General features: G+C 39.8%; 2 protein-coding genes across 2 annotated transcripts; one reads left to right on the top strand and one right to left on the bottom strand.

Moving 5' to 3' along the window:
* Positions 1-888: 888 nt before the first annotated feature.
* qrsl1 (glutaminyl-tRNA amidotransferase subunit QRSL1) lies at positions 889-14664 on the bottom strand. The gene is made up of 11 exons (XM_061968509.1): positions 14502-14664; positions 14101-14260; positions 11824-11922; positions 10464-10560; positions 10213-10374; positions 9972-10147; positions 9611-9723; positions 8366-8558; positions 7803-7920; positions 1426-1631; positions 889-1309 (listed from the first exon to the last, which is right to left on the bottom strand). The coding sequence occupies exons 1-11, from the start codon at positions 14523-14525 to the stop codon at positions 1098-1100; spliced, it is 1560 nt and encodes a 519-aa protein (XP_061824493.1). The 5' UTR covers positions 14526-14664; the 3' UTR covers positions 889-1097.
* Positions 14664-26161, top strand: rtn4ip1 (reticulon 4 interacting protein 1). The gene is made up of 9 exons (XM_061968510.2): positions 14664-15148; positions 18011-18162; positions 19581-19649; positions 19723-19847; positions 20231-20279; positions 21982-22118; positions 22200-22383; positions 25462-25554; positions 25737-26161. Exons 1-9 carry the CDS (start codon positions 14893-14895, stop codon positions 25860-25862), a joined length of 1191 nt encoding a protein of 396 aa, XP_061824494.1. The 5' UTR covers positions 14664-14892; the 3' UTR covers positions 25863-26161.
* The last annotated feature ends 373 nt before the right edge of the window (positions 26162-26534 follow it).

Consider the following 26534-nt stretch of genomic DNA (forward strand, 5'->3'; position numbering starts at 1 on the left):
TCAGCAACACAAAAGATTTCGGTCACAAAACACAGTGCACTTCTTAAGAAGAAAGTGGCTTGAAAGCATGACGTGACAGTAATCATATGTATTAAGTGTCACGATTAAACTAAATCAACATTTTAATTGTTGTATGACTCATGGAACATCAAAATGCTATTATTTAGTCTCACCTCAGTAAAAGCTCTTTTAAAAAACATGATTTATTTTCATCTCCACAGGGGTGATCTAAACTCAGCTCATTGCTCTCTAATTGTAGCAACTGTGAGCTGGGATTTGGAGGATTTGAAGCTGCCAGCTTCTACCAAGAGAATGATAGGGCTTCTTTTAAATAAATATTTTTTTTTTATTGCTGAACACAAGGGAAAATGTATTTGTGAACTTTTTTTATGCCGTAATAATTAAGCATGTACGCTTAATTATTCTAGCAAGCATAAGGCTAATTAGTTTGTCTCACACACAGAAAACAGGTCAGGGTTATTTGGAGCTAGAGTGTTAACACTTTCTTTTACCTCTTCATTTAGCACCTTCTTAGTGCTTAAGTTGGATAAATAGGCTAATTTCACTCCACATGTCATGTCAGTGAAATACATTTTTAAATTAAAAAAATAATATATATATATATATATATATATATATATATATATATATATGTATGTGTGGGGAAAAAAATCACAAGACTATTTCATCTCTACAGGCCTGTTTCATGAGGGGGGGTACCCTCAATCCTGACGATTGAGGGTACCCCCCCTCATGAAACAGGCCTGTAGAGATGAAATAGTCTTGTGATTTTTTTTCCCCACACATACATATATTGCGCTCTACTACGGTATCGAGCACTATTTTTTGGATAACCTTATTAAGACATATATATATATATATATATATATATATATATATATATATATATATATATATATATATAATTTTTGACTCTAAACCTGTATAATGATGGCTTTTAAAATGATCTTGGTGATGACAATAAAAAGGATTAATGGTGTCATTTCTGTGAGTGCATGATGTCCTGATAAAGCCTTCTTAAATATGTCCTTTCAACTTTATGGGGCAAAAGTAGATTTGGACATATAGCTACTTATTTATCTCTGGGCTCCTGCAAGGTTAAGATTGTAACATGAACCCTGCCTGTTGGATTCCTCAAAGTCACTGATGAAGGGAAAGCCAACTCTCTGTTCGATCCACTGGGCAACACTCAGTAGCTTCTTGTCTTGGAAGGCAGGGCCAATGAGCTGCAAACCAATGGGAAGCCCTCGTCTGGATAAAGCGGTTGGCAAAGAAACAGCTGGAAGACCTAAAGTGAGTTGAAGTAAAGTTCATGGAAAGGTAGCAACCGCCACGCAAAGCAAGATTAAACAAAAAAACAGGGAAAACATGCACATTTGACACAGACATGTTCCTTTCTCTAACCTGCCATGTTTGCGGGCCCCGTAAAGACGTCTTCCTGCGAGCTGCGTGTTCGATTGTCTTCTTGTATGAAGTCAGAATAGCGTGTGGCGTCCGAGAGAGTTGTGGGTGTCAGCAGTACGTTGACACCTGAGCCAAACACACGCTTGAAGTCGTTTGCTATCAGCCGACGAACCTTTTGGGCTTTTACAAAGTAGTGCTCGTAGTTCCTGAAAGTCATGCCAAAGAAAAAAAAGACAATGATGAACATTATTTTTTTATACTTTTAAAATGTTTTATTCTGATTAAAAAAAACAAAAAAACTTTTAAATGGAAAACTGGCGATACAGTGCTTTTTTTAAAAATTTTTTATAATGGTATAAGGTCCAAAACATATTTTGCTATCGCAGGTACTGAATTTACGAGAATCCAGACATAATCTTACATTCTTAAATTGCACTAATAATTAAATTTAATTTGCAATTTAACTAAATTACCACAAAAGCAAATTAATAGATTCATCTGTGGACTTTTTATCAAAACGAGGAGTAGATTTTGAAGTTTTGAATATTTGCATTAGTTGAATGAAGCATATCAAGAAGGTACTCAATTTCTGGCCATATTCGCTTAAGCATTGCCTCATCAATGATTGCAATGGCACCAGTGATCTTTTGCTTCAACTGCTTGTGTGACGTCAACGTCAACGCTACAGTTGCGCGATACAAATGTGGTTTATAATAGAGCTCCATTTGTAGTGTAATAATGCTCATTGTCATTTCTGTATTAATATTTATTTCGCTAACTGCTTCTTTGCTATCACTTTTACCATCATATTTGTACATATTGTATTTGCTGATGTTGCTCTATTGTTGTTGTTGTTGTTATTGTTGTGTCTGCTGTTGTTGTTTTTGTCTCTCTGTCTAATCCCCCTCTTGTCTCCACAATTTCGCCCTCTGTCTTCCTTTTTTTCTCTTTCTATCCCCTCCTACTCCGGCCCGGCTGCACAAATGATAATATAAATCCATTTAATAAAGTCAAATACAAATAAGGCAACAAGAGAAGTATCCTACACTTCTCTTTTGTAAAGTAAATCTGAACAGCTGATATGGGCATCTATCCATCCATCCATCCATCTTCTTCCGCTTATCCGAGGTCGGGTCGCGGGGGCAGCAGCCTAAGCAGGGAAGCCCAGACTTCCCTCTCCCCAGCCACTTCGTCCAGCTCCTCCCGGGGGATCCCGAGGCGTTCCCAGGCCAGCCGGGAGACATAGTCTTCCCAACGTGTCCTGGGTCTTCCTCGTGGCCTCCTACCGGTCAGACATGCCCTAAACACCTCCTTAGGGAGGCGCTCGGGTGGCATCCTGACCAGATGCCCGAACCACCTCATCTGGCTCCTCTCGATGTGGAGGAGCAGCGGCTTTACTTTGAGCTCCCCCCGGATGACAGAGCTTCTCACCCTATCTCTAAGGGAGAGCCCCGCCACCCGGCGGAGGAAACTCATTTTGGCCACTTGTACCCGTGATCTTGTCCTTTCGGTCATAACCCAAAGCTCATGACCATAGGTGAGGATGGGAACGTAGATCGACCGGTAAATTGAGAGCTTTGCCTTACGGCTCAGCTCCTTCTTCACCACAACGGATCGATACAGTGTCCGCATTACTGAAGACGCCGCACCGACCCGCCTGTCGATCTAACGATCCACTCTTCCCTCACTCGTGAACAAGACTCCGAGGTACTTGAACTCCTCCGCTTGGGGCAAGATCTCCTCCCCAACCAGGAGATGGCACTCCACCCTTTTCCGGGCGAGAACCATGGACTCGGACTTGGAGGTGCTGATATGGGCATCTACATCAACTATATGATTTGCCTGAGAAGCTGGACAGGACTAGCAAATTTGGTAGCGACAAGAAGGAATGCGTCCTCATTGGACTGTAGCATTCTTGCTAGCGACTAACCACTTCAATAATCCTCACCTCCATGGAGGCAAAGGAACTGTGTTTCTTACAAGTATCATTATCACTGGAGGACGAGGAATAGCTAAACATGCTGACCACTAAGCCAGAGCTCTTATATGTAAACAGAGGAGTATGAATCGATACAAATACAGATAGTAACGATAACAAGTACAGTATCAGTATATGGCGATACTACAATGCTTAAATCGATATTTTTTATCATAACAAACTCTTTTATGTTTTTGTTATTGTTTCCAAACTCAGGAAATAAGTCCCAGGACACATGGGGCCATAAAGGCAAAAAAACCAAATGATTTAAATCCGAGCTGATAATAGAAAATAATTTAAATATTAAATTGATATTGTTACACGACCATCCTTGGTTTTTGTATTAAATTTGCATTTTTATATTTGTGATAAAAAATGTTATCATTCAATGTTCTTGAAAATTTGAAGTATCAGCAATGCATTGGTGTGACCAATACTGTCCCTTAAACTACTTGGTATTGGATTGATTCAAATTTGTAGTATTGCCCAAAACTAATGTAAAGTATCCAAAGAACAGAAAAATAAATGCTTATTACATTGTAACAGAAGTGTAGATGAAACCTTGTTACAACAGAAAGTAACCTGATAATAACAGTACAGTGTTTCACATTTTGTTATGTCACAACCTTATTTTAAAATGGAATAAATTAATTTTTGTCCCCAAAATACTACACACAATACCCTGCAATGACAATGTGAAAAAACATGTTTTTAATACATTTTTGCAAATTTTTTGAAAATAAAAAAGTAAGAAATCACATAAGTATTCAGAGCCTTTGCTCAATACTTTGTTGATGCACCTTTGGCAGCAATTACAGCCTCACGTCTTTGGGCAGTTTTGCCCATTCCTCTTTGCAGCACCTCTCAAGCTCCTTCAGGTTAGATGGGAAGCGTCGGTACACAGCTATTTTCAGATCTCTCCAGAAATGTTCAAATCGGATTCATCTCTGGGCTCTGGCTGGGCTACTCAAAGACATTTACAGAGTTGTCCTTAGTATATTATTTTGATATCTTGGCTGTGTGCTTAGGGTTGTTGTCCAGTCTGATTTCAAGAGCGCTCTGGGGCAGATTTTTATCCAGGATATCTCTGTACATTTCTGCATTCATCTTTCCCTCTATCAGGACTTGTCTCCCAGTTCCTGCCACTGAAAAACCTCCCCAGAGCCTGATGCTGTCACCACCAAGCTTCACTGTAAGGGTGGAATTGGCCCGATGGTGAGCGGTGGCTGGTTTCCTCCAAACATGATGCCTGGATTTCATGCCAAAGAGTTTAATCTTTGTTTTATTAGACCAGATAATTTTGTTTCTCATGGTCTGAGAGTCTTTCAGATGCATTTTGGCAAACTTTTACAATGGAATGCCTTCCGTCTGGCCACTATACCATATACAGGCCTGATTGGTGGATTGCTGCAGAGATGGTTGTCCTCCTGTAAGTGTCTTCTCTCTCCACAGAGGAATGATGTAGCTCTGACAGAGTGACCATACGGTTCTAGGTCACCTCTCTGACTCGGGCCCTTCTTTCCCGATCACTCAGTTTAGACGGCCAGCCAGCTCTATTGAGAGTCCTGGTGGTTCCAAACGTCTTCCATTTATGGATAACGGAGGCCACTGTTGTTATTGGGACCTTCAAGGCAGAACATATTTTTCTGCACCCTTCCCCAGATTTGTGCCTTGAGACTATCTTGTCTCGGAGGTGTACAGGCAATTCCTTTGACTTTGTTCTTGGTTTGTGCTCTGCCATGCACTGTCAAGTGTGGGACCTTAAATATGGACAGGTACAGTCGTGGTCAAAAGTTTACATACACTTGTGAAGGACATAATGTCATGGCTGTCTTGAGTTTCCAATCATTCCTACAACTCTTATTTTTTTGTGATAGAGTGATTGGAGCACATACTTGTTGGTCACAAAAAACCTTCATGAAGTTTGGTTCTTTTATGAATTTATTATGGGTCTACTGAAAATGTGACCAAATCTGCTGGGTCAAAAGTATACATACAGCAATGTTAATATTTGGTTACATGTCCCTTGGCAAATTTCACTGCAATAAGGCACTTTTGGTAGCCATCCACAAGCTTCTGGTTGAATTTTTGACCACTCCTCTTGACAAAATTAGTGCAGTTCAGCTAAATTTGTTGGTTTTCTGACATGGACTTGTTACTTCAGCATTGTCCACACGTTTAAGTCAGGAACTTGGGAAGGCCATTCTAAAACCTTAATTTTAACCTGATTTAGCCATTCCTTTACCACTTTTGACGTGTGTTTGGGGTCATTGTTCTGTTGGAACACCCAACTGCGCCCAAGACCCAACCTCCGGGCTGATGATTTTAGGTTGTCCTGAAGAATTTGGAGGTAATCCTCCTTTTTCATTGTCCCTTTACTCTCTGTAAAGCCCCAGTTCCATTGGCAGCAAAACAGGCCCAGAGCATAATACTACCACCACCATGCTTGACGGTAGGGAGGTGTTCCTGGGATTAAAGGCCTTACCTTTTCTCCTCCAAACATATTGCTGGGTATTGTGGCCAAACAGCTACATTTTTGTTTCATCTGACATCACATGGACAAAGATAAGACCTTCTGGAGGAAAGTTCTGTGGTCAGGTGAGGTAGTAATATGCTCTGGGGCTGTTTTGCTGCCAATGGAACTGGGGCTTTACAGAGAGTAAATGGGACAATGAAAAAGGAAGATTACCTCCAAATTCTTCAGGACAATCTAAAATCATCAGCGCGGAGGTTTGGTCTTGGGCGCAGTTGGGTGTTTCAACAGGACAATGACCCCAAACACACGTCAAAAGTGGTAAAGGAATGGCTAAATCAGACTAGAATTAAGGTTTTAGAATGACCTTCCCAAAGTCCTGACTTAAACGTGTGGACAATGCTGAAGAAACAAGTCCATGTCAGAAAACCAACAATTTTAGCTGAACTGCACCAATTTTGTCAAGAGGAGTGGTCAAAAATTTAACCAGAAGCTTGCCAGAAGCTTGTGGATGGCTACCGAAAACGCCTTGTTGCCGTGAAACTTGCCACGGGACATGTAACCAAATATTAACATTGCTTTATGTATGCTTGTGACCCATCAGATTTGATCACATTTTCAGTAGACCCATAATAAATTCATAAAAGAACCAAACTTCATGAATGTTTTTTTGTGACCAACAAGTATGTGCTCCAATCACTCTATCACAAAAAAATAAGAGTTGTAGAAACCCAAGACAGCCATGACATTATGTTCTTTATAAGTGTATGTAAACTTTTCACCACGACTGTCGGTACCTGGTACATGTGATTTCTTAGTTTTTTTTCTTTTCATGACATTTGCAAACGTCTCGAAAAAAAGCGTTCTTACGTTATCATTATGGGGTATTGTGCGTAGAATCATTTGAAGGACAAACATGAATTTATTCCATTTTGGAATAAGGCTTTAACATAATAAAATGTGGAAATAGTGAAGCGCTGTGGATACTTTCCAGATGCACTGTAAATTGGCAGGTAGATTATTAATAGTTTTGAGAAAATAGTAAGGCAATTATATCTCTAAGGGCGACGTGGCTCGGTTGATGGACCGGCCGTGCCAGCAACTTGAGGGTTCCAGTCTCGATTCCCGCTTCCGCCATCCTAGTTAAAGCCGTTGTGACACTTTACCCAGGGACAAAACCAGTGCCACCTACACTGTTTGAATGCACCTTAAAGATGTAGACAATGGGTTTCACTATGTAAAGCGCATTGAGTCACTAGAGAAAAAGCGCTATATAAATATACTTCACTTCACTAATACAACAGGAAATGACACAACTTAAGTGCAAAATGGGAAATAGCTGGAACAACTAAAAGTATATCAAAAGCATTTTTATCAGATTTGACTTCACTATTAGACTTTAAAAAAAAAGAGTCATAATGAGTAATATAATGAGTCATATATTGGAATATGGGATCCAATATTTAAATTTGTTTCAACTAATAAATGAACCAAAATATGACTTATTATATCTTTGTGGAAAATGTTGGATGCGGCGTGTTGTCGGGCTTATGGGATGTGATGCAAGTGTAAGCCACTGTGACACACTATTGTTCATTTCTAATTTTTTTAGTATTTTTTATTAATGTTTTTAATGATGATATCAATGAGGGTTTTCTTAATCACTGCTATTTTGAAATTGTTACTAATATTGATGCTGTTGTCGATAATGTTCATTTTTGTTTCACTACATTTGGATTTGTGTGTCCTCAATTGGTCTCAATTGCTCTGTTTATTGTTGTTCTTAATGTTGCTGGGACAGGTTTGGTTTTGGAATTGGATTGCATTGTTGTGTATTGTTTTGTTGATTGATTAATACAGTCATAAAAAAAAATAAAAAAATAAAAAAGGAACTAAAAAATTGAGAAAAGGTCATTGTTATCTTACTGTTTGAGAAGGAAGTAGTTGCCGGATAATATTCTGCCTCTCACAACGTCATTGAAGCCCTCATGTCGGGTGGTAGCATACATGGCTTCAGTCGAGTGGTCTATTTGGCTACGGTGACCTTAACAAAGGGGGATAGGAATATATATTTTCATCATCCTTTTCATCAAACATCTATCTACAGTATATGTATCTGACGCTACAGTGGAATTCCCCCAAAGCCTTTGAACGTAAAAGCAAAAAAAAAAACTAAACAAAAAAAACTAGTAACCAAATACAGATTTCCTGTACCATTCAATGTGTGTGGTGTATATAGTGTTTGCAAAAACATTCAGTGGATGTTACAACTTTTTATTTATTTTATAAATTAAATGATTGTCTTAAAATGATAGGCTTTTTTCAAAATAAAAAAAGGAATTTCATGTGGAAGTTGAAACAGATTTTTACAAGTCATCAGGCTGGCACATTTGGACATGGCAATTATATCTCAACAGCTCTTATCAAGTCCCAAGCATGGTACAGTACTTACTTTTGCAAGGCACTGTACACCTTGTGATGGTTCTTACCGTACTGTAGGCCATCAAAACGAGCCATGTTAGACGCCACCTCAGCGCAGCACAGGACGTGGTAACACGGAATGGAATACTGGCTGTGGGCGAGGGACACTTGCTCCACCCGTGCGCCTGCTTTCTCCAACATGTCAGCGACACGGCTCCACTGTGCAACAATCTCCTCAGACAGGCCCGGGGCGTGAAACTCCTGGATCCAGACAGGAAGCACACAACATTATTAACAATTTTTAGTAAACTTTGCTCAACGGTGATACATCAAATTTCTGCAGAGATGATGATCCTTTTTAGGGTCACAGCAGAGGCTGGAGCCTATCAGTAGTGCAACGAGACATGCATGAAAGTCAGCTGTGTGAACCACTACACTGACCACACAACTCTACCATTGCTAACACAACACCAAAGATTGCATCCATAGGTGATCATCGGTTACCATAGTAATAACTAAGATGCTATTCTCCTTGATAGCAGTCACCATACCATTATCGAAATTAAGTTAATGATTAAAATGAATACAATTATTAATCAAACGAATTGCAATTATTTCAAGGAAAAACTAAACACTCTCCTATTCCTTCAACACTCGCTTTACTCTTGCTATATAATAGGAAATAGAATGTGTATTTTTGTATGCATTTTCGGCCGGTGCGACTTTTACTCCGGAGCGACTTATAGTTCGAAAAATACGGTAACCGTTGATTTAAATAATTCAAGTAGGTACGCAAAAATTTGTTTTTGGCTGTACGACTACAGCCTGAGTAATTATCAGTTTCACAATCCTCACGATTATTATGCATTGATTAATTTCTCAACCAAAATGTTATAAAATCACAAATACATTCCGTAGAGATTTTGATGTGTTATTTATCGATATCAGAAATAACAGCAATCAAATAATAACATAATAATAACAGTACAAAAAGTATCGATAATAAATAATTAATAATTATATTACCGGTATTGATGTAGGACTAATGTTCATTTTATTGATCCCTCGGGGAAAATGTTACCCATGTGGGTAATAAACTGAAGTGTTATTGTCCTCAACTGTTATCTGATCAATCCCTATTTATGAATGTTTAATAACTAAATGTTATTGTTATTTTATTTGATTGTAAGTGACTCCTTCATAATTAAACCCTACAAGCAAATAATACAAAAAATTGACATTATTGTTAGGTATGAGAACAGTTGCTGAGATTTGTAGATTAAATGATGTGTGTATTAAAAGACCAAACTAACCTTTGGAATGCCAACACAGAGGTTTTTTACGTCCAAATCTTCAAGCATCTCCGTTGGTGATAAGGCTGGAGAAACTGTTGTGGAGTCCCGTGTGTCAAGGCCTTGGAGAATACCTGTGTGAGGCGTCAACAACTGTTTAATTTTAAAATGTATAAATAAAATTTAAAAAACAACAAGCAAACAATGTTCCTATGTTAAACATTCATTACCTGTGACCACATTTGGTAACTTTGGTAAAGAATGGGAAGCCACTGATACTTAATACGCAATAATTTTATGTAATGGAAGAAAAGCATATTACACTGATAAATTATTATTCTAGCGACAATAACGACAAAATATTACAGGTTTCTTAACCTACATAGGACAATGGCAGCATCACTGGCAGTGCGTGTCATAATTCCTGGAACATCAAAGGAGTTGACCAGTGGTATGAGTCCATGTCTAGACAGTAGTCCGTAGGTTGGCTTCAACGCCACAACGCCACATAGCGCTCCTGGGTTACGAGTGGAACCCCCGGTGTCCGACCCTAAAGCGCTGCCAGGGCCACAGTATTACAATCACATTCACTTTTAATCGGAGTGAAGTAAGCAAAACCTCACAGGTAGCTGGTGAGAGAAGCCACAGCTGCAGCGCTTCCTCCTGAACTTCCGCCAGTGATGACCCAATCAGTGTCCGGTACAGCTCCTGTCCGCTCACAGTAGGGAGCAGCGTAGCTCCAGGGGTTCTTCACTGGTCCGAATGCACCGTCAGTACTGCCTGAACTGTGAAACAAAGAGAAAATAACTGAAGGATGTACTGTATTTCTTCAAGTAGAGGCTAGAAAATGTACTTTATACAATCATGTTCATACCCCATAGCAAACTCATCCATGTTGGTCTTCCCAATAAGAACAGCTCCTTGGTCCAAAAGCTTCTGCACCACTGTTGCATTGTATAGTGGAATATAGTCTGAAATAAATAGAATCACGACAACAAATTATATTCTGTAACATTGAGTGATTAGACACAAAAACTACAGAGTAGAGATGCGCGGATAGGCAATTATTTCATCCGCAACCGCATGACAAAAGTCGTCAACCATCCGCATCCACCCGAATTAACATTTAATCAACACCGCACCCGCCCGCACCCGCCCGTTGTTATATAGCTAATATAGACGATGCAAGGCATTAGTGAGGTTATAAAGCTTTTGCCTGTTAAAGAAAGGAGACTGATTCAATGCAGCAATCATCTGGGAGCCACGCTGAGCGCACCTCCAAGCGCGTGGAGGTGCGATGTCCCTCGCACCTGCGGCGGCTCCACCCGGGCTCGCGCCCGAGGCTTCAGCGCGCACCGCGACACCGGCGACGGCCGGGTATGGGCCCGACGCTCCAGCGCCATCCATTTTCAGGGCTAGTTGATTCGGCAGGTGGGTTGTTACACACTCCTTAGCGGGTTCCGACTTCCATGGCCACCGTCCTGCTGTCTATATCAACCAACACCTTTTCTGGGGTATGATGAGCGTCGGCATCGGGCGCTTTAACCCGGCGTTCGGTTCATCCCGCAGCGCCAGTTCTGCTTGCCCCACCCCTTTCGTGAGCGCACTGCGCGCGGAGTGACCCTTGTTACGCGCCCCCGGCAACGGGGGTGGCGGGCAGGTAAGCTGCGCGGGCGGAGCGCGCGGAGTGACCCCTGTTACGAGCCCCCGGCCACGGGAGTGGCGGGCAGGTAAGCTGCTTACCTCATGCGCGTGACGCCGGCCGCGGCGAAGGCGGACGAGGCGGGGTGTCGTGCGGTGGGCGCGGTGGTGACCCTGGACGTGCGTCGGGCCCTTCTCGCGGATCACCTCAGCTACGGCTCCCGGTGGGGCCCTCTCGGGGGAAGGGGCCTCTGTCCCGGACCCCGGCGAGGCGTCCCTTCTCCGCTCCGTAAAAGTGTCCATCTCTTTTTTTTTTCTTCTTCTGTTGTGGCATATGCTGCAGGTGCCTGCTCGTTTTTCGTATGTGGGTAACAACATTTAACTATGTATATATATTTCCGAATTGGTTTAACTGCCACCCGCCTGAATCTATTTAAAATCTTTTTTTTTTTTTTATTTCAACCGCCCGACCAGACCCGCAGATAAAATCAAATTTTTTTTTATTTCAACTGCCCGAACCGCGGATAATCCGCGGACTCCGCGGTTGTGTCCGCAAACCGCGCATCTCTACTACAGAGCATGCATTTGTTTACCTTTCAACATTCTTGAAGCGCATGTTGTCTTGATGTTTTTTGTGCTGAAGTTGTCTTTGACTGCAAACGGAACTCCATCCAGAGGGCCTTTAGGAGCACCTAAACACCCCAGATTGTTCTTGTGAATATACAGGAGGATGTTTTGTGGTTACGACAAATTGTAACAATTTACTTGGTTCAAGGCTTGTTTGAGAGTTGTGTGCGTGTAAAAAGAAATACTTAGGAAGGACACGTGAAAGGACCTTTGCCTATAAGAATGAAAGTGATAACGTTTTTTATTACGGTTGCACTGACACTAAAAATGCATCATCACCATGGTACTTATTCGTAAGCAGACGTAACTCTTGACAAAATACCAAAGGGGTAGTACAGGTGAGAGGTTCAACAAACTTTGAGTTTAAACCCTGAAGTCTGAGTTGATTTACCCTTAAATAGGAAACTCTGAGTTTTGAGTTCTGAACAGCTGACTTGAATTAGTAAAGTATGTTGATTCTGAGTTAATACCACAATGAAAAGCCATGATCAATGGAGTATTGATTCTGCAGACAAGGGACAGGCAAGGTAAGTGTTCATGTGTGTTTATGGTGAGTATGAACACTTTTAAAAAAAGAAAAGTAATACAGTAAAATAATATTGGACTGAAATTAGATATTATTACAGCCAGAGAATGTATTGATTTTATGTTTGATCACATATTTTTATAAGCCCACAGGTAAATAAGGCGTTTTTGGTAGCCATCCACAAGCTTTTGGTTGAATTTTTGACCACTCCTCTTGACAAAATTGGTGCAGTTCAGCTAAATTTGTTGGTTTCCTGACATGGACTTGTTTCTTCAGCATTGTCCACACGTTTAAGTCAGGACTTCGGAAAAGCCATTCTAAAACCTTAATTCTAGACTGATTTAGCATTTCCTTTACCACTTTTAACATGTATTTTGGGTCATTGTCCTGTTGGAACACCCAACTGCGCCAAAGACCCAACCTCCGGGCTGATGATTTGAGGTTGTCCTGAAGAATTTGGAGGTAATCCTGCTTTTCATTGTCCCATTTACTGTCTGTAAAACATCAGTTCCATTGGCAGTAAAACAGGCCCAGTTGGGTGTTCCAACAGGACAATAACCCCCAAACACATTATATATATATATATATATATATATATATATATATATATATATATATATATATATATGTTTATTTATTTATTTTTATAAAGAACATTTGTTTGTTTTTTTTAGCTAACAAGATAAAGCACAAATTTTAGTTATCATAATTATAAATTAGTGCTGTCAAAATGTCTTTATAATATTAGTTTTAAATTAGAATAATCACACTTTTGAATTGTTATTATTATTGCTTGCATGATTAAAATTTCCTTAAAGACCCCAATATTTGGAAGAAAATGCAATTTGACTGTCAGAATGTCATACAGGTATAAAAAAAATGTTTTACTTAAAGTCACATAATTTATTTGTTCAAAACTTAACAGTTGTATCTTAAATACAGAGAAACAGAGAAGTTGGTAAATTTTGACATCCAACCAGGAGACGGTGAGAAAAAAATGCTTGTTTGCGGCTACCTTTTTTAATTTTTTGGGGGGTGGATTATGATGAATTATTTACGGTACCTAAACGGGAAGATATTTATGACCACCCCATCAGTCGGCATCCCAGTGAGAGCAGATATTGTACAGTAAGTGATCGTTTTGTTATGTTCGTAGTTTATATTTCTTGTTCAGCACTTTGCAATATGATGCTTAGTGTTTCACTAAAGCGTAATCTGTTACGCACACAACTTCTAAAACTTGTACATCATTCTCCTTGTATTCAAGCACAAACATATAAGGTTCTGGATCATAAATTGTCCCAAATCTTTGTTGTCTCACATGAAGTCTCCCATGATTTCAGTAATTGTTGCTGAAGTAAACAGCAAACGTTGTGATTCGTCTATTAAATTAACACACTGTATGTTGCAAAGTACGTAAATATTACATGTTATCATGAATGTGCCTGTTACTATATATATATATATATACTTAATGTGTGTATATACAATGTTGATGGAGGGTTTTTTACTTATCGGCTGAATGGAGCACATTACCGCCATTGTTAGCTGACTTTTGCTAGCGTTATTTATAATAACATATCTGTGCTTGTCTCACATAAGCATTGTGAATGAAAGGCAATCTTCCAAAAAAAACCTGCAGTTCCCTTTTAACCTGCTTTTTGGAATACTCCCAAGTGTGTGATACACACAGATTTCCAAACAGATGACACTTCACCTTGTAGGAGTCTGGTCTCTGCTTGCTGAGCCTGCTTTAGTGCTTGCTCCTCAGTAACTGTGATGTAAGCATTTAGATGTTTGGTTTGCTTCAGCCGATTCAGACACTTCCTACACAACTCAGTAGGAGAAATGTTTCCTTCTCTGAGTGCAACGGAAATCTAGAAAAAAAACAATGCACACCCGAAGTTAGTGCACTGGAATATTGTTTTAACTAATTGATAATATTATACTGAATTTATAATGTAATTGTGACAAAAAATGAACCAACAGAAATGAACACATTTTAAAGTCATAGCTTCTGACAACATGATTGTAGCTACATTCCTGGGCATACAAACACAGCGTAATTCATTCTGTAATTCAAACATATACTAGCATTTGAAATAAAGCCACACTAACCTCTCGCAAAGTGAGGTTGAGCATATTTGCAACACTTGAATGAATAAATGGTCAAATCAACAACCTTCATACGACGTGCGGCGGGAACAGAGCACGGCCATATTTGTTTGGAAAACCCTGCACTGTAACAAAGCCGCGTTCCATTGGCTAACGACTGAGCAATCTTGGCTGTGATTGGTGGAAAGCGTGCGCCCTCAGGAAGTTTCAGGAAGTGGCTTATATACAATGAGCGCGGCGTCTTTTTGACAGGTTAAACTAAAAGCATAATTTTGTTTGTTGGTCTAATTGCGCGAAAGGAAAATGTTTACGGTAAGACGAAAGTCGGGTCTTAAGACAGTTTTGCTTAGTTTGCCGTTATAGTCGTCCGCTTTCCTAGCATGGATATTTAAATATGTCAGCACTGACTATTCTCAGTGTAAACATGGCAGTGCACACTCGCTGCTGGTTTCGCCATTCAGCGTTTAGATGTTTCAAGACGTCAAGCTGCTGCAGGACTGTCATGCCTGCCTGGGTTATTGATAAATATGGAGGCAATGATGTTCTACGACTGAGCAAAAATGCGAGTTTACCTCTCATCAACTACCCCAATGAGGTTATTGTCAAGGTGTTTGCTGCGGGACTCAACCCCATTGACGTCAGCATGAGAGGTGAGGTATTGGTTCCATATTCAAACATTGCAAAATATGTAAAGTAATAATTATATTTTAAAAAAAGCCCAACTCCTACTCATTGTATTTAGATGTATGGGCATTCTGTGGCATCGAATTGTTTCAGTTCCCATGACATCAATAGAAAAGAGTTTTATTGTCATTATTACAGTGAACAGGTTCAAAGAACAAGGAAATTGGAGCAGATCCCCTAAGGTGCATACACAATAGTATAGTAATATAAATAGTAAAAAAGATTTAAAAAAAGAAGATATATATATATATATATATATATATATATATATATATATATATATATATATATATATATGAATAAGCGGTAGGAAATGGATGGATGGATGGATATATATATATGGGCAGCACAGGGGTTAGTGCATGTGCCTCACAATACGAAAGTCCTGAGTAGTCCTGAGTTGATTAATTGATTGATTGAAACTTTTATTAGTAGATTGCACAGTACAGTACATATTCCGTACAATTGACCACTATATGGTAACACCCGAATAAGTTTTTCAACTTGTTTAAGTCGGGGTCCACGTAAAGTTCAATCCCGGGCTCGGGATCTTTCTATGTGGGGTTTGCATCTTCTCCCCGTGACTGCGTGGGTTCCCTCCGGGTACTCCGGCTTCCTCCCACCTCCAAAGACATGCACCTGGGGATAGGTTGATTGGCAACACTAAATTGGACCTAGTGTGTGAATGTTGTCTGTCTATCTGTGTTGGCCCTGTGATGAGGTGGAGACTTGTCCAGGTTGTACCCCACCTTCCGCCCGAATGCAGCTGAGATAGGCTCCAGCACCCCCCGCGACGCCAAAAAGGGACAAGCGGTAGTAAATGGATGGATGGATATATATATATATATATATATATATATATATATATATATATATATATATATATATATATATATATACACACACAGGTATGTATATATCAATCAGTGACGTGCGGTGAGGTTCATGACTGGTGAGGCACTGACTTCATCACAGTCAGATTTACAAACATATGAACCCTAAAGAGTATCTTATTCACCATTTGATTGGCAGCAGTTAACGGGTTATGTTTAAAAGCTCATACCAGCATTCTTCTCTGCTTGGCACTCAGCATCAAGGGTTGGAATTGGGGGTTAAATCACCAAAAATTATTCCCGGGCACGGCGCCGCTGCTGCCCACTGCTCCCCTCACCTCCCAGGGAGTGATCAAGGGGATGGGTCAAATGCAGAGGACAAATTTCACCACACCTAGTGTGTGTGTGTGTGTGACAATCATTGGTACTTTAACTTAACTTTAACTTTACACATACAAACTGTAGCACACAAAAAAGCACATTTAATAAAAAAAACATTATTATGGTCTTACCTTTACTTATGTGTGCGGGAACAGTGGTGTTGGTGTTGGAGGAGTTGTGAATGAATGAAATATGAAATCCGTGCTGCATTCTGCAGGTGTACCTAATGTTGTGTCCCTGCAGTCGTTCACGGCTCCTCCGGCGCGAGCATTGTTGTTTTTGCACTTTTTGGCTTCTTGTTAAGTGACTTTTTTTGGGTGGATTCGGTCTTGCACGTGGAGGGTTTGGGTGTGGGCTTTGGTTGGTGTGGCGCTCCCGTCGGGGGGTTCAGTTTGCGCCTGCGGCGAAGGTGCCTTAACCGGCACCAGGAGGCGGGGTTACGCGAGCCTCAGCCAGTGCGTCTTCGCAGCAGTTTTATGATTGCTCAGCACAAGAAATACTTTACACACATACAGTTGTTGACAAAATACACTGTACATTATATACCTCAGCTAACTAAACTATGGAAATGTATAATATAATTCATATAGCAATACGGTCTCACTGCACAGCAGGCCAGCAGTTAGCCGAGTCCGCAATCCATGGTGAGGCACAATTGAGTGACGTGCCTCAACTGGCTGCTGTTCTCAGTATTTGAACGGCAAATGTGAAAATTCAGCGATTTTGAATAAAAATAATCTAAAAGTGTTGAAGTTAAATGGAAAAAAACTTTATAGTATAATCACTGGATACATATAACAATTTAATTAATTTTTTTTTCTTTTTACATTTTTTTTCTTTCCATGATGGCAGGTGAGGCCCCGCCTCTAGTGACTGCACGTCACTTATATATATATATATATATATATATATATATATATATATATATATATATATATATGAGAGAGAGAGAGAGAGAAATGGTAAATGGGTTATACTTGTATAGCGCTTTTTTACCTTCAAGGTACTCAAAGCGCTTCGACACTATTTCCACATTCACCCACACATTCACACACTGATGGTGGGAGCTGCCATGCAAGGCACTAACCACGACCCATCAGGAGCAAGGGTGAAGTGTCTTGCTCAAGAACACAACGGACGTGACTAGGTTGGTAGAAGCTGGGGATCGAACCAGGAACCCTCAGGTTGCTGGCACGGCCACTCTCCCAGCCGATGGATGGATAAATGGATGGATGGATGGGTGGTTGGTTGGTTGGTTGGATGGATGGGTTATTGCACATAATTCTATTTCACAGTCCAGTATTATTGCACTTATCAAGAGGCCATTTAGGATTTATTGCACAGTCCAACATTATTGCACATTATAGTCCGAAAAATAAAAGACATGACACATGAGGACATGACAGACACAATGTGCTCACTCAGGGCCTGTTTAATGATACTATGGCTCTTGGGTAAAAATTGTTTTTTAATCTATTTGTGCCCGCTTTTAGCACTCTATAGCATCTTCCCGCGAGGGCACCAGTTCTAGGTGGCAGTGCCCGGGGTGGAATGGGTCTTTCAAGATGCTCTGTGCTTTCCTTCAAGGAATTAAAATATCTTCCATTCTGTTAGGTGGCTATGGTGCTGCAACATTGTCCATGAAAAGAGACCCTCTCAACATGAATCAGAGGGGCATTGAGTTCCCGCTCACCCTGGGTAGAGATGTGTCTGGGGTCATCATGGAATGCGGCCTGGCTGTAAAGTACTTCAGAGAACAGGACGAGGTAAACACAAAGTACAGTCGCTCTATTGCTAATTTCTTGTATCCCTATTATACATATTTTTGGACTAACAAGCATTTACAAGCATACAAATGGCAAAATTAATTAAAAATACCAATACTACAGTAGTATTGGCCACGAGATGCGACCAAACCAATCAGAGCGCACGGTTCAGTATAGTGGCCACTGATTGGCTCAGCCTCAGGCAGCATTACAATATTTGATTAAAGGAGTGTATAGGTGACTACCTGGGTGTTTCAAGGGCTGTCATAATGGTGAACATATCAGAAAGCCGTAGCTATAAAAATATTAATGTTATTTACGGAAATTAATTGTATAGGTGACTACCTGGGTGTTTCAAGGGCTGTCATAATGGTGAACATATCAGAAAGCCGTAGCTATAAAAATATTAATGTTATTTACGGAAATTAATTTAGGGCCGAAACCAATTAACAGCGTTTAAGCGTGGGTTTCCTGTACTTCTTTATGACACCTGTAGTAGCTTAAAGTAATATTCATGCCCCTTTCAGATTTTATTTTAGGACCACAAACAAATATATATTTTTAAGGCTTGTATGTCAAACTGCCCGTTACAAATTGCCCTTAATTATGAAGTGGACGACTCTGAAAAATGTAGTATGCAAAAAAGTATTCAGTCCCTTGATTCAGCACTTAGGCCTTTTACTGAAAATTAAATTGAATAATTGAGTATTGAATCATTAAATTATTCAGCAAAAATCCCACAACTTCTGAAGGTGTAATTGGGTACATTCACAGTGAATACTTTTGCATTTCAAACTTTTAAATTTTAATTGAAAAAAGAAAAAAATTAATCGAAAAATGTGAAAATCTCGCATTATTTGTCTTCATTATTTTTACTACACAAGCGTGGGCCAGTTTGTGAAGTGAAGTGAATTATATTTATATAGCGCTTTTCTCAAGTGATAGATAGTGTTGGTCTTTAATGTGTTCAACTGAGTTTAAAATGTATTTAAAACAGTCATGTGGGGTTTTGACTAGAGCAGTGATTCTCAAACTTTTTTCACCACATAATGACCAACATTAAAATACGGTAGTGTAGTAGGCCTAAATATTCATTAAAACAAGGCAGAGATTTCTGGCCATTGTAAAATCACACAGTTTGAACGGTAACACTGTCTTTAAATATTTTATTAAGTAATTATTTGGGGTACTACTAGATAGAGCCCATACCAAAGTTTGAGAATCACTGGACTAGACTATTGTACATTTATAGGACTTTTTAAGAGTGTTTTTTATGATTCATTAACAGTTTGGAACATAACCCCAGCTAATAGCAGTTTTTTTGTGTTTGTTGTGTGTTCTTTTTTCACTCAACATTTGAAGTATTTTACGTGTTTCAACACTTTTATGACATAATGAGAGATTTCTGCCTTGTTTAGGTGTGGGCTGCCATCCCACCGTGGAAGCAGGGCAGTTTGGCTGAGTTTGTGGTCCTGAGCGCCAATGAGGTACAGTAAGGTTCATGTTTTTGACTTTTTAAAACAAGGGTCTGAACTATGTGTGTTTGTACCTCATGCTCAGGTGTCCCTCAAACCAAAGTCACTGAGCCACACAGAGGCCGCAGCCATCCCGTACGTGGCGACCACAGCCTGGTCGGCGCTCGTTAACACAGGGGGGCTCACTAAAGACAATTGTGCCAACAAGCGGTGAGCGATCACACGCACCCTAAATCTACTTTCATTAATATCAAATACTTTGTAAGTAAACACCGTAAGCTTGCACTGTCGTACCCTTTTTTAAGTAAGTTACTAGGATCCTTTAGAAGGTGCAAACTATTGTCAATATTGTCAGGTATGAGAATAAACATAATAAAAACAAAATGGTATACAATATTAATATTTTTCCTTACTATCAGTAACTCAATTTCTTCCAGTTGATTTTCTTGCGTCATCTCCAAATGTGCATGAACATACTTTATATATTTATTGTTGACACAAGATTTACTGTAGTATATTTAACATGAATGTGCACAAAAGATGGCAAGATGACACGTTGGTGCTTTTGTTGACCCTTTTCATCTCCCTCACAGTATTTTGATCCTCGGTGGGTCTGGGGGAGTTGGAACGTTTGCCATCCAGGTACTGTATATCTGCACTTTGCAATACGGGTGGTCCTCGGGTTACGTGACAGTTCCGTTCCTTCGGCGCATTTTAGTGCAAGTCGATTGGTGTCCTTGGTGATGATGAGAGCTCTCTTTGTGGATGAAGTTCTTCTGAGCAGCTTTCAAGTGCCTTTCTTCTCTTCAGCCATGTAGCTGCTGTGCCACACCCTTTTGCTGGTGTTTAAATTGCCCTCCACCACACGTATGGAGAAGCTCCGCAGGATTGGGCTTCCTAGTCCAGCATGCTGTAGAGACGCTGGTGTGCTTTCTTGAGCAGACAAGAAGTGTTGTGGCTCCAGGTGAGGTTCCTGGATAGATGAACCCTAGCATACCTAAAGCTAGAGACTTTTTCCACAGCTGCTCTTCTGATGTGCAGGGGGGACGTGTAACTACTAGTTCTCAAGCCAGTCTTGTAATTACAGACCAAAATTAAGTTTATCATTTAATAGAGCACATTTGTAAAACGAGGACCACCTGTATTCTCTTTTGTCTGTCAAATATTTACTTATATGTACTGTATATGCAGTGGGCCACCGTTGTATTTGTTGTTTTAGCAATACTATAATGCCCTCATATAACAAGAATATAACTAAATAGTAGGGGTGTCGCGATAAAACTTTTGGGAAAAAAAATAAATACTTTTTTACATATCGCAGTCTTGGCTGATATTGATATTAATTCGATACAATATCAGCACAAATCATTGTCCATATTTTTATAATTTTGTAGTGCAGAATGTTAGAAAAAGCTTGAAAATAATTAGAAAACATTGATAGGTATGAGAAACACTCACCTTTTGACAGATCTGTGCTGTCTATAAATTGGAGTGGTAATTTGTTTTTGGCCATAATAATTAAAATTAAGCTCATGACGCAGTAAGTTGAATGTTGCGGACACGGTTGTTACTGGATACTTTCTCACATGCTTCTGTCTTGGAGACATTGTATACATAAGTAATATTCAACAATAATTATTTGATACATGTTTATATTGATACATTTTATGTTTTATTGTTCAATTAAGGACACTTATTACTACCTATATCTAGCTTGTGTGCTATTGTATGCTTTGCTGCTGTGTAGCTGAAAGCTTGTAGTAGCCTACAGTATTCGCTAAAATACAAGACCAACCATGTGTGTTTGAGGACATTTAGAAGTTTACTGGCGGTCCAGCTTTGCACAAGTAAACATGCTGCAGGACTGCTTGTATCGGAGATTTTAGATGCAAGACGATATCATTTGATACTAGCTTTTTCATTGCTGATTTAGGACTGATATCCATATCGGACCGGGACGCCTTACTAAATAGTGCGCAGGAGTTTTGTTTGTTGTCCAACAACACAATGCCACAAGATCACAATCTCAGCCTGGAAAAATGAAGAGCATTACTTCAGGAAGGGCATCTGCTCTTAAAAACAAAGTCATCAAAATCTTTAATGGGGGAAACTAAAGGAAGAGCAAAGATAGCAAACAAGATCATCTCTGTAAAAGTAGGCAGCTTTGTGTGGAGCTACTAGGGGGAAGTCAAGTGCCTTGCTCAATGGAATCTGGCGGGACATTCTTATTCAGAAATTGGAAAACATTTTGCACAAGCTGCAGACGGTTTTACTGGGTACCCGTGCGGTACGGGTACCAACTACACCGAGGTCATTTTGCTGCATATTTGTGTTTCATTTTAAGATGGTGAAAGCGTGGGGAGCCCATGTGACAGTAACTTGCTCCCACAATGCCGAGCGCTTAGTCAGGCAGCTTGGAGCGGACCATGTGGTGAACTACACAACCGGACCTGTTGAGGTGCCGCTTGCTGCCTTGGACAAGTGAGAGACTTCCAGACACTATGGCTGCATTTTATTCTCATATCCCCCTCTAAAATCCTCCACCCCCCCCTCCTCATGAAGGTTTGACCTGGTCCTGGATAATATCGGGGGCGACACAGAACGCTGGGCGCTGAATCTGCTCAAACCTTGGAGTGGTGCTAAGTACGTCACCCTGGTTACACCCTTCCTGCAGAACACTGACACTCTGGGGGTGCCTGATGGAATGCTGAAGAACGCTGCCACTATGACCAGCAAGGCTCTTAAGGTAGGAAAAGGTCACCTGCTTAGCATCTTATTGAACATGAAGGTACATTCCATCCTTTACATTGTATTATTTATAATGTACACGTACCATAAGTACACAGTGGGTACAGAACATATTCAGAGCCCTTTAAATTTTTCACTCTGTTTCATCGCAGCCATTTGCTAGAATCAAAAAAGTTGATTTTATTTCTTATTAAGGTACACTCAGCCTCCCATCTGGAGAGAAAAAAACGGAAATGTTTTAAAAAATACATAAGTATTCACAGCCTTTGGTCAGTACTTTGTTGATGCACCTTTGGCAGCAATTACAACCTCAAGACTTTTTGAATGCAATGCCACAAGCTTGGCACACCTATCTTTGGGCAGTTTTGCCCATTCCTCTTTGCAGCACCTCTCAAGCTCCTTCAGGTTGGATGGGAAGTGTTGGTTTTCATCCAGGATGTCTCTGTAAATTGCTGCATTCATCTTTCCCTTTATCCTGACGAGTCTCCCAGTTTTTGGTCGCTGAAAACCATCCCCACATCATGATGCTGCCACTACCATGTTTCATTCACTATAGGGATGGTATTGGTCTGGTGATGAGGGGTACCTGATTTTCTCCAAACATGATGCCTGGCATTCACACCAAAGAGTTTAATCTTTGTCTCATCAGACCAGAGAATTTTGTTTCTCATGGTCTGAGAGTCTTACAGGTGCATTTTGGCAAACTTTTTGCTAAGAAATGGCCTCCGTCTGACCACTATTCCATACAGGCCTGATTGGTGGATTGCAGCGGAGATGGTTGTCCTCCTGGAAGGTTCTCCTCTCCCAGAGGAATATTGTAGCTCTGACAGAGTGACCAAAGGCTTCTTGGTCACCTCCCTGACTAGACTAAGATGAATGCAGCAATGTACAGAGACATCCTGGATGAAAACCAACACTTTGGCGAAACTGCCCAAAGATAGGTGTGCCAAGCTTGTGGCATCGCATTCAAAAAGTCTTGAGGCTGTAATTGCTGCCAAATGTGCATCAACAAAGTACTGACCAAAGGTTTTGAATACATGTGATGAGTTTTTTATTTTTAACAAATTTGCAAACATTTCTACATTTCATTTTTTTCTGTCAAGATGGGGTTCTGAGTGTACCTTAATGAGAAATAAAATCATTGTTTTTTTAATTCAGCCAATTGCTTCAATGAAACAAAGAGTGAACATTTTAAACGGGTCAAAATACTTTCCGTACTCACTGCATTTATTAGAAAAGCTATATTTGTACAATTCTGCCACATAAGTGCTAGGTTGTGATCATATTCAAAATGTTATATTGTGCTTTTTTTCTATAATGAGACCTCAGCGAATTTAGGTTAGGTGGCATCCTGTCAAGTGCTTGCACTGCAAAACTGCCATGCAGTTGTGGCTTTCAATACTTGTGCACAGGAATCACTATACTTTGTGCTGAGCACAAGCATCTTATTATTTTTCATCCATTCATTTTCTACTGCTTGTCCCTTTCGGGGTCGCGGGGGGTGCTAGAGCCTATCACAGCTGCATTCGGACGGAAGGCGGGGTACACCCTGGGCAAGTCGCCATCTCATCGCAGGGCCAACACAGATAGACAACATTCACACTCACATTCACACACTAGGCAAGGGCAATTTCGTGTTGCTAATCAATTATTAAAAAAAAAAAAAAGTTAATATTTGTATATTTAATTTCTTTTTTTTTTTTTCATTAAATTTTTTTCAAAGAAGCCTTTCAACAAAAATGCAAACATGCTGGCAATGTTGTGAGCATCAATTGGTTTGTCACAGAATGAATGAAAGATCCATGTTGTTGACATTACTGTGTAACAAATACTAAGAAAAACCGTGTGTGGGTTTATTTAGTGCAAGCATTATTAAAAAATGATTTCAAATTAGCGTTATTGCCAGAATTAATGCGGTTGGTTGAAAACACACAGATGTAATTTTACACATAAAAATGTATTCAAAGTACAGCACATGACAGATATTGTATCTACTGTACTGTGTGTGCCCTGTGCACCATTTTGCCCAATGTGACCACATTAGGCTCTACTGCCACCATGTGGTCACAATAATCATACCTTATGTTAACATCAAATACAAATAAATCGTATGCTACCATGCAATCAGTCATTACTATGTCATTGAATCTGCATATGTAATCGATGCCAGCCAGTTGGTAAACTCCCTGACACTTTAAGAGTTACGTTGGACATTTTAATTTTTTTATTAATTTATTTTTATTAATCAGTCCAACAAAATAATACACAATAATACCATAATAGTACAATTTCAATTCCAAACCCAACCTGGCCCAGCAACATTCAAAATAGCAACCAACAGAGCAATTGAGAAGACACTAACATGACATTAAACAATCCAAAAGTAGTCAAACAAAAATTATTAATATCAATAACAGTATCAATATTAACCCGAATTCCAACATAGCAGTGCTTAGAAATCCCTCATTGACATTATCATCACAGCCATTAATAAAAAATAAAATAAAAACATTTAAAAAATGAACAATAGTGTCACAGTGGCTTACACTTGCATCGCATCTCATAAGCTTGACAACACATTGTGTCCAATATTTCAACATTGAGCTGAAAGCTCAGGCTTTTAGCTATTTTGGCCAGCACTCTGGACTCTTGATCAATCAGTCTGTACCAGGCAGGTTACACAGTCATAGTCCCCACGGTCATCAGATGGATCCAGTATTGAATGAACATACTTGTCCACATTTCTCAACTTTTCTGCTTTCTTTAGTATTCGCATTGTCAAAATCTGCTAATTTCCTAGTGAACATGAAGAAGAAACTAGGACATGTTAGATAACTCCTCAAAACAAGTCCAATTAATTCCCTTTGTCATTAAGCATTACGTGTTGTCATGTGATTTAATGTTTGCATCCACAGAACATAAAACTGAGTCCAGCTCAGGTGACTTTCAGAGACACAGGAAGAGAATGTTGTTTTCCCTCAAAAGCCATCTCAAATAATTTGTTTGCTCTTTTTGACTTTTTAAACAAATACAGAAGTTTTGTTTTTTTCATTGGTATGCTTTTACTGTGTTACAGCACCTTGTTAAGGGGGTCCACTACCGCTGGGGGTTCTTTGCACCAAGTGGTCCAGCATTGGACGAAATACGGGAAATAGTGGATGCAGGACAGGTATGAATTATTTTGATAGTCTGGAAAGAAAAAAGTCACATTGTGGTACTGAAAATTCCATGAATTTGATGATATTGCAATTCAAACATGCTTCTGCAGATTGTATTCAAGAAAATGCAACTAGGATGTTTTCAGAGTTCATGGATGCTTTACTCACACTTACCCTGCTGGTTTCTTGTCAGATCCATGCAGTAGTAGAAGAGACTTTCAGCTTCGCTCAGGTTCCCCAGGCCCTTGAGAAGGTGGAGAAGGGCCACGCCCGAGGAAAGACTGTAGTCCAGATTAATACTAGGACCGACAATGCGTAGCTCACTGCCAACGACTACATGTACTGATGAATGTGTGTGTAAAGACTATTTCAACATGATCTATGCTTGAATACTAAATACAACTAAAAAAAAAATGTGTCTGACAAGATTGTTATACATCAGCATTAGGTGTTCCGATCCGATATTGACGAGCAAAGAAACAGGCATCGGATGATATCGGCTTGCATCTAAACTCTGATACAAAGCAGTGCTGCAGTATGTTTACTGGTGCCAAGCCTGAAAGCCAGTTAACATCTAAATGTCCTTCAATAAACACACAAAGTTGGTCTTTTCTTGAATTTTAGTCAAATCGTTTACAAAAGGTAAACAGGAGTCAGCAGCTACAAAACAGCCGAGCAAGAAATGGCACACAAGCTTGTCTTTGGTTGTACAATATTGCAATCTAAAACACATTTGTCATTACAAACAAGTATCAAATTATAGTTGCATATTACTCACAGATTCCAAGTAAGACGCATATTAGAAAGTATCCAGTAACAAATGTGTCCCCATCGTTCAACTTACTCTTGTCATGACCTTCACTTAATTATCGTGGCCACTGGGTGTTGCCAACAAAACAATGACCAATTCAACTTAAAGACAGCATAAGTCCATAAATAGGGGATTATTTTTCATACTATTCTGCTTAGGTGATTTCACTTAAGCCTTTCT

This window comes from Nerophis lumbriciformis, linkage group LG08 (genome assembly GCF_033978685.3).
Source record: "Nerophis lumbriciformis linkage group LG08, RoL_Nlum_v2.1, whole genome shotgun sequence".
Classification (NCBI taxonomy): domain Eukaryota; kingdom Metazoa; phylum Chordata; class Actinopteri; order Syngnathiformes; family Syngnathidae; genus Nerophis; species Nerophis lumbriciformis.

What these genes read in the sequence shown, in the direction of transcription:
- qrsl1 (XM_061968509.1), bottom strand. Translation starts at nt 14,525, where the DNA reads ATGCTCAACCTCACTTTGCGAGAG. An exon ending in TCAACCTCACTTTGCGAGAG is followed by an intron (nt 14,261 to 14,501) that starts GTTAGTGTGGCT and finishes TTTTTTTTCTAG; the next exon opens with ATTTCCGTTGCACTCAGAGA. An exon ending in GGGGCCCGCAAACATGGCAG is followed by an intron (nt 1,310 to 1,425) that starts GTTAGAGAAAGG and finishes AACTCACTTTAG; the next exon opens with GTCTTCCAGCTGTTTCTTTG.
- rtn4ip1 (XM_061968510.2), top strand. Translation starts at nt 14,893, where the DNA reads ATGTCAGCACTGACTATTCTCAGTGTAAACATGGCAGTGCACACTCGC. An exon ending in ACTTCAGAGAACAGGACGAG is followed by an intron (nt 18,163 to 19,580) that starts GTAAACACAAAG and finishes TGCCTTGTTTAG; the next exon opens with GTGTGGGCTGCCATCCCACC. An exon ending in CCGCTTGCTGCCTTGGACAA is followed by an intron (nt 22,119 to 22,199) that starts GTGAGAGACTTC and finishes CTCCTCATGAAG; the next exon opens with GTTTGACCTGGTCCTGGATA.